This window comes from Phoxinus phoxinus (assembly GCF_949152265.1).
Source record: "Phoxinus phoxinus genome assembly, chromosome: 20".
In the NCBI taxonomy this organism is placed as follows: Eukaryota; Metazoa; Chordata; class Actinopteri; order Cypriniformes; family Leuciscidae; genus Phoxinus; species Phoxinus phoxinus.
In genome coordinates, this window is record NC_136895.1 from 26,462,021 (window position 1) to 26,470,743 (window position 8,723).

General features: G+C 40.2%; 1 protein-coding gene across 3 annotated transcripts in view; it reads left to right on the forward strand.

Annotated features, from left to right (window-relative positions):
- LOC306987877 (uncharacterized protein) overlaps positions 1-8,394 on the forward strand; it is a 108,921-nt gene extending 100,527 nt beyond the window's left edge. For 2 of the 3 annotated variants that reach the window (XM_079592492.1, XM_079592491.1), the window contains 4 exons: positions 114-434; positions 1,478-1,597; positions 5,350-5,410; positions 5,599-8,393. In XM_079592492.1, the coding sequence (XP_079448618.1) occupies positions 114-434; positions 1,478-1,597; positions 5,350-5,396 (488 nt within the window). In that variant the 3' untranslated portion in view covers positions 5,397-5,410; positions 5,599-8,393. Of the gene's footprint in view, positions 1-113; positions 435-1,477; positions 1,598-5,349; positions 5,411-5,598 lie in introns of all 3 variants that reach the window. The other variant, XM_079592493.1, reaches the window with a different exon arrangement.
- Positions 8,395-8,723: the final 329 nt, after the last annotated feature.

Genomic DNA, 8,723 nt, shown 5'->3' on the forward strand with positions numbered 1-8,723 from the left:
AAGTTCTCAAGACATTTCGTGCAAAATAAAATATAATTGTATAGGATTTATTATGATGGTTCTCTGTGACTGTTCTCAGGAATTGTATTCTTGTATGTTTTATCCTGAGACAGACAAACTGAACAGACTGACAGTGAAGGAGGGAGTTACTGTCATTCTAGAATCTGGTGTTACTAAATTAGACAGAGATGATCTGGTACGATGGAGATTTGAACATGAAGACGTCTTGGCAGAAATCAATAAAACGTCTGGATTCTCCTCCATAAATGAAGATGTTCTTGATGGGAGATTCAGAGGCAGACTGGAGCTGGACGATCTAACTGGATCTCTGACCATCACACACACCACAACCAGTGACTCTGGACTCTATCACCTCGATATCACCAGCGTCAGACACGTCATATTCAGGAAATTAATTCTTTCTGTCAGTGGTGGTGAGTATATAAGCGTTTTAATAAAAAAAATAAAAAAAATTTTAAAAAAAATATATATATAATATTATGTATTACCGGTATATATTAACATCAGCACTGTGTGAACCATTTGTGTTGTAATATGATGTTTACTCAAATTAAACCAATTTTAATCACTAAAGGTACAATCTTAAATAGATTTTAAGGAGTTTAACAAAACACTGCAAAATTATATTTTTAAAGGAACTAAGTTTATTAGTAATAACTATTATTGCTAACTACTAAAACAACATATTCAATTAATTTAGATTTGTATTTAAATTATTGGTAAAATCCATTTCACTAATTATCACACTATTATTGTTTATTGTAGAAACAGGAATCTAAAAAGAGAAGTATACTAAATGGGTTTTAATGGTATTTGTTTTGAATCACCACAGTTTCCTGAGGGACCCGCATAAGGAAAGAGGGGTTTATATAATAGAGCACCACTAACTTCTAGACTAAACACAGTCTCTCAGAGTCACACCTCCCACTGCATGCTCCAGGCATACACAAACACACTTGGGTATCAAAATATAAGGAGTTAATTTAAGCAGCAACTCAATAAGGAGACCAGAATAATAAACTTAGGGAGAGAGAAAAGGCCAAACCAAAAAACACAAGTTGCTCGGGGGGTTAATAAAGGCCTTCTGAAGTGAAGCGTTTGTGTAAGAAAAATATTAATATTTAATGATTAATATTAATGATGTTAATCATCATGCAATCATACGTTTATTTAAACATTAACAAGCATGTTATCTCATGGCTATTTGAATATATTTTAACTAACGATCTGTTGAGCATTATATAATGTTTCTTAATGATTTATTAATGAAGCTTTTTATCCTTGTAAACCATCCGTCTCAGGTTATATAGTGCTGATGTTTATAGTGTGTTATAGATCAGACACATTCACACTAATGTCTGACTTATCATTACAGTATCAGATCTACACTGATGTTTATAATGTTTGATATATAAGACACATTCACATTAATGACATTCTCTCTATATCATTACAGGTTCAGATGATGTAACATGGCATTTTCCTGTTGTTGTTGTTCTTGGTGTTCTGCTGGTGGCTGCAGTTGCTTGTGTGATTTACTATCGCCGCAGAAGGTTTCAACCAGTAACTGGCAAGGGTAAGTATCACACACAGTTCATATAATATGAAAACATAATAGTCTGGTTCTTTCAAAGGTGGGGTAAGCCGTTTTTGAAATATGCTGTTTGGATGTTAGTCGGTCCGACACAATAACAAACGTTTAGCCAATCAGCATTAGGGGCGTATGACGGTGGAGGAGTGAGAACGATCAAGAGGGAGATTTGAGGAAAGACTGCAGAAATAGAGATGAGACACAGTACAAAAGAGACAAGCTCAGAAGAAATTTACATTTACATTTAGTCATTTAGCAGACGCTTTTATCCAAAGGGACTACAGCAAGCGAGTCATCGTGAAGAGGCAAAAATAACGCAAGAAGTGCTCAAAATACAAAGTTCAGGCATTGCTCAGAGTAGCATAAGCCAAACAAGGGAGGATTAAAGGAAGAAGGTTTTTTTTTTTTTTTATGTCAAGTGCTAACGGAAGAGATGAGTTTTCAGTTGTCTTTTGAATGTATTTAGGGAATCTGCCTTCCGGACGAGGGTAGGGAGATCATTCCACCAGCAAGGAACCATGAATGAGAATGTTCTGGAGAGTGATTTTGTAGCTCTCTGTGATGGTACCACGAGCCGTCTCTCATTGACCGATCGCAGGCTTCTGGTAGGGATGTAGACTCGTAGGAGCGAGTGAAAGTAGGAGGGAGCTGAGCCTGTGGTCGATCTGTAAGCAAGCGTCAATGCCTTGAACTTGATGCGAGCAGCGAGCGGTAGCCAGTGCAGAGAGATGAACGGAGGAGTGACGTGGGCCCTTTTGGGCTCGTTGAAGACAAGACGGGCTGCAGCATTCTGGATCATTTGTAGAGGTTTAGTTGCACATGATGGAAGACCGGCCAGAAGAACATTGCAGTAATCAAGCCTAGAGATAACCAAGGCCTGGGCGAGAAGTTGTGTTGCATGCTCAGTTAGGAAAGGCCTGATCTTCCTGATGTTGTGCAGTGCAAACCTGCATGATCGAGCTGTCTTTGTGATGTGGTCTGTGAAAGTCAGATGCTCATCAAATGTTACTCCAAGGTTTCTGACCGACCTTGATGGGATGATTAAAGTTAAATCTAGCTGGATAGTGAAATCGTGCTGTAGAGACGGATTGGCAGGGAGGACGAGAAGCTCAGTCTTTGCCAGGTTGAGCTGCAGGTGATGTTCCTTCATCCATGCCGAGATGTCCGCCAGGCAGCTTGAGATACGTGCAGCTACTGTGGGATCATCAGGTTGAAATGAGAGATAGAGCTGGGTGTCATCAGCATAGCAGTGGTAAGAGAAGCCATGTGCCTGTATGATGGGTCCCAGTGACGTGGTGTAAATGGAGAAGAGGAGCGGTCCAAGAACTGAACCCTGAGGAACCCCTGTAGTCAGTTGATGTGCTTTGGATACCTCACCTCTCCATGCGACCCTGAAGGACCTACCTGTGAGATAGGACTCAAACCAGTGGAGAGGAGTTCCTTTGATGCCCAGTGATGAGAGGGTGGACAGGAGGATCTGATGATTCACGGTGTCAAAGGCAGCAGACAGATCCAGGAGAATGAGAACTGATGATTTGGAGGCAGCTTTTGCGATCCGCAGGGCTTCTGTGACTGACAGCAATGCAGTTTCGGTTGAATGTCCTTTCTTGAAGCCAGATTGGTTTACATCTAGTTGGTTGGTCAGAGAGAGGAAAGATGATACTTGGTTGAAGGCAACTCGTTCAAGTGTTTTCGCCATGAATGGTAGGAGAGAGACAGGTCTGTAATTCTCTAAGAGTGATGTGTTTAATGTGGGTTTCTTAAGCAGTGGAGTTACCCGAGCCTGCTTGAATGCTGTAGGAAAAGTGCCAGTGTGGAGGGATGAGTTGATGATGTGTGTAAGTGCTGGTAGAAGTGTGGGAGAGATGGCTTGTAGAAGGTGTGAGGGGATGGGATCTAGAGGGCAGGTGGTGGGATGACTGGAGAGGAGAAGTTTAGATACTTCTTCCTCGGTTAGTGGAGAGAAGGAGGAGAGAAGGTTTTTGGGAGTGGGTGGGGTTGGACTGGGTTCCTGTCTGTGTGGAGCAGAGAACTGACTGCTGATAGTTGTTGTTTTGTTGGTAAAGAAGTTACCAACTTCTGGGAAATCACTTGGAAATAAAGGGTTATGTCTGGGCAAAAGCTTTAGGACCCGCGTTACTATTAAAAGCTGTCCAGCGCTGGAGAGAGAGAAGCGGGAAGGCCTGAAAACAGACACAGATGTTGCTTTGATTCGCTCCACAAGTGAGTAACACTGGGTTTGAGTGTCATTGTGTGTCTGGAGCTGCTGTGCTGTTGGCAACTAACAACCAACTCTTGTTTATAATTACTAGTGTGTAGTGTACGTTAATTTATTTTTGCTTCCTTGTCGTTCCTCGTTCATCATCTGTGCTTTTATTTTTTGTGAAGCATTATTCTGTTGCGCTTCTGCTATAATAAACAGACATCCTCTCTTGGATTGCGTGCGTAATGGAGGCCAGCTAGTGAGAGTCGCCTTGGCAACCGCTAGATGATGCGGCGTACAGAGTTATTGTTAGTGCGAGGGCTGCACAATTAATCGCAATGAAACCGCACTCGATTTGGCAAAGGCTGCGATTATTTTAAGCGCAGTTTGTCAGTGCAGTGCGTGGTTCGAGACAGACTCAGAGTAGGGTGGTTATGATTGGAGGCGGAGCAATGAAGAAGGGGTGCGTTTGTGTGGGTTGATTTCAAATATCAACACTGGCCAACAGCATATTTCAAAAACTATAAAATAATGACAGCATTTCTCAGAGTTTTCAAAGGTAGTCATGCACATCAAATCTGGGTTTTGTTTGTGGCACACAGTAGCAACTATAGATCGACCATGTGAACTGCTTTCTGTGAACAGAACTATGTGTTTTCACATTCAATCTTCTCGTCAGGATGAACAAACACTGTTCAGAAATCATTACAATATTAACACTATAGAGTTTTGATTTGATGATTTTTCTGACTGACTTTCTAATTTTTCCTGACTACACTTTACAAAGAAGCTTTACAAATAGGCCTAATATTTTCTACGGGTGTTTTCACACCTGAGTGTTTGTTTCAGGAACCTGGTGCGTTTTCTCCCTTGGTTCGGTTAGTTTAGAAATATGTGAACACGGCAAACGCATTCGGATCCAGACCAAAGCAATCTCTCCGAGACTCTGGGGCGGTTCGCTTGAGGTGTGAAAGTAATGCGACCAAATGGACCAACGAACCAAATGGTATTATCAGAAATGACGGCTACATTCATATAGGCACTACAGTACACTACATATAGTGTTTGTGTGTGTCTCGACAGTTACAAATAAAGCCATAATAAGCTTGTGGAGCGAACTTGTCAATCATCTTGATGATGATGCAGAGGAAACGCTGACCAATAAGAGGACAGTTGTACTCACATGTGACATTTTGGTACGCTTTGAAATGTTGCCTTGTGAAAGCGAACCGGACCAAGAAGAAAATGCAACAATTTAACAAATGAAGTCCCTGTTTCAGAACAAAACAACTATCTTTAAGTGTGAAAACACCCTCAGACACACTGACCTTCATTCAGATATTAACCTATTTGAGAACATGTGTGTATGTTGCTGTGGAAAATAAGATACTGCAATATAAAAGAAAGACATTTACTAGTTTTAACAACAGATATTTTATTACATCTAAAAATGGCAAGGATCACCTAGAGACTATAGCAAGTGGAAACATCTTTATTTTGCTAAATTAGCATTTAATTGTTTGTGTGATTTTAGTTTTCAAACCAGCCATGGGAAAAAAGCAGCGAAGAGGTTCTGTATAATTTCCAACTATGAGGTAAGATCACTGTAGCGTTTCATTGTGGAAAACTCTGAGTACACATTTCTCTGATTTCACTCTGATGACAAAAGCATCTTTAAACATTTTAAATAGTCATAATCACTGATAGATGACAGATCTGTCATTTTAAATTACAGTGTTCATTTCTTCCTCTTTACATTCTGTGATTCATAATTTTCTTACAGGGGAAATGTGGAGGTCACGTGATCTGACAGGATCCCTCAGGATCATCATATAGCCACTACATTATTTCCACTTGAATTAAAGCTGCCGTCGGCAAGTCTGGCAGATTGAGTGGACTTAGACACAATTTTGAATGTTTACAACTCTCATGCCCCTCCCCCACTACCAACGAGCGCCCGCCCATCGTCAGTGCGTGTGTACTGTGAACGCGTCCGTCTTCAGCATCGATCAACACCATAGACTCGGAGGTAGGCTGCCCTGGCTAATCTATCCATAGATAGCAATAACCGAGGAATTGGAAGCTTGTTATTAGATTTTCCCTCTGCCATCACGCTTCGTACAATCTTCAGGCGAACTTCAGGCGTGACGTGTGCATGTGATATTGTAACGTCCGCATGTGATATTGTAACGTCCGCGTCTGCGCGAGGGAGGGGGATCTGTGATTTGTGCACGGCCTGTGATTGACAGTCAGATCTCACATCCCCATGCGCTGATTAGACCCGATGATCCGGGAGCGGTGGATTTTTGCAAAACAAAATAACACGCTCCAGGTGGAGTTAGAAGCTCGGGTTTTTTCTAAAACCACCTTATTTGTGCTGTTCTGTCGGATTATAGTGTCAATTTCACTGAATTTGATAAAAAAAATGTTGCCGACGGCAGCTTTAAATAGCTGAACAAAAACGCCTATTTTCACAAACATTACAACTGTTGAACTGTAACATATTGAAATACTTGAAATACTCTTTCCGAATGTACCTTTGCCTATAAATGGTGAAATCAGCTGTTACTAGCATAGATCATTTTCACTGTGACTATTTTCTAGATGGCTGTTTGTTGGTTTGCAATATTATGATGTCATGAATCCTTTACTGTTACTGCAGGGCTTTTTCAACCCTTAAGTGTTAAAAAAACAACTTTGGTTTAAAGGTTCTCTAAGCGATCCTGGGTGACGTCACTTCTTGTTGACGTTCGAACTATTGTCAAACAAAACGGAGGCTAGCTAGACCCTCCTTACTCCGCATCTGTATAGTTCTAGCTAATTATATCCTTGTGTGGGTTTGGCGAACATAAGCATCAATTTAGAAAAAAAAAAATTTAATAAAAAAAATAAAAAAATTAATTTTTTATTTTGAATTTTCTGCCGGCAGAGTTCTCGCCATCTTTCGAATGCTTTTGTAACGGAGGCCAGCTAGTAGTTGCTGTGCGAGTAAACCTCACTCCTCTGATCTCAATAGGCGCTCTTGTCTTAGCCTCAGCAGTCTTTAGCCTCCTTGTTAGAGCGCCTGACTCTCATGCCGGAGACCCGGGTTCGAGACCCGCATGGAGCGGGGTGAGAAGGACCCGGGTGGAGGGGTTACATTTGGTGCCGTGACCCTGATGGGAGTGAGGTTTAGGGGGGTGAGTGAAACGGAGTCCAGCTAGTAGTCGCTGTGCGAGTAGACCTCACTCCTCTGATCTCTGATCTGACCCGGGTTCGAGACCCGCACGGAGCGGCGTGAGAAGGACCCGGGTGGAGGGGTTACACTTTACCGATGTAAATTCGGTACTTCGCACGTTCTTTATCCTTTTCCCTCTTCTTTGTAAGTTGATCATCGGAACATCGTCTCTTTGGTCGTGTGTCGGCCATTATTCAAACTTCCCTCTTGATGCTTCTCTCTCCTTCACACACCCCCTTCATGTGCATCCGCATTAACCATGGCACTAACCCCCCAGACCCACCCTCAAATACTTCTTGCCAGTGATTGGCTGGAACACTGTTTGTTATGTTTCGTGGTGCGGGTAAGCCAAGTTTGTTTTTGTTGCCGTTTGTGGAGCCTGTGGTGTCTACAGAGACCACGTTTTTTTACAGTGTGTTCAGGGGACAGACAGCTAGCGGACAGTGAGGAGATGTTTGCATATGTGACAAAAAATATTTTGGCCTGACATCACTTAGAGCACCTTTAATTATGTGATATTTGCAGCTTATAAACCGAAGTTCATTTTGCAGCCAGCTTTATTCAAAGAAGTTATAATAATAAGTGCCTTTTGTGGTTATAACTTATTTTGATTAAAGTTACGAGGGTGCATGCATTTTTTTTTTAAATAAGATGTACAAGGATAAATCATTGCAATCACTGCAATATTCCAAAAATCAGAATCATGGCAAACGTTGTTCTAAAAAAAGTACATATTTGCCTTTTTCCTAATCTGCATAAAGTTTTTTGCTTCGAATCAAAGTTTGTATTAGTGTGATTCAGATTCAGAGAACTCAGTTCATTTAAACAGAGATATGGAAAACTATAGGAAAAATACTTCCAGTACCAATAACTTCTGAAAAATTATGAGTCATAATGACTGAAAGATTATGAAATATTGCACTCTGTTTGTATGTTGGAACATTATAATGTTTAATTCTTTAAGACTTGATCATTGTTTTAAATTAAATGCTAACAAATATAAAGAGCATAGGGTGTAACAGTGTCATTTTTTAAGTGTTTTAAATGATAACTGTTTCCATGCTTTTATTTGGTGTTTATTTTCTATGCAAAGCACTTTGAATTGCCATAGTGTGTGAAATTTGAATTCCTTTCTATATAAAGCATTTGGAATAACGGTTTTATTTTTCCTTGCTTTTATTTTGTGATTGTTTGTATTATTTTCTATGTAAAGCATTTTGAATTGCCAGTGTATGAAATGATCTACAGAAATAAACTTGCCTTGACTAAATGCTATAAATGCAATTGTTTTTTTAATCCACAAAATGAGTAAAATGTGAAGTTCTCCAAACTTTATCCAAACAGTCGTCTCAAAGTGCACAGAATGACAAGATGCAACAAACGCATGCTTTAGTTATGTAATCTCTGTAAAATTTAAACAGCTTTTATATTATTGCTGTGATTTTCCCCTGCCCATACTATTTTTCCGTAGTGCCCGTAATCCACACTAAAATCACACTCTTGAATACTAAGGGTATCCCATCATGCATTTTAAATTCGGGAAATTGCGTGCCACGAAATCGCGAGATGTCAAGGAAGACATTCCACTCTAAGTTAAATTAATTAGATACTACTTGTAATTTTGTAGTAAAACAAATTGTTAACGTGTTTCTTTATGTGCAAAGATTATTAGGGTATGTGTATATACAACA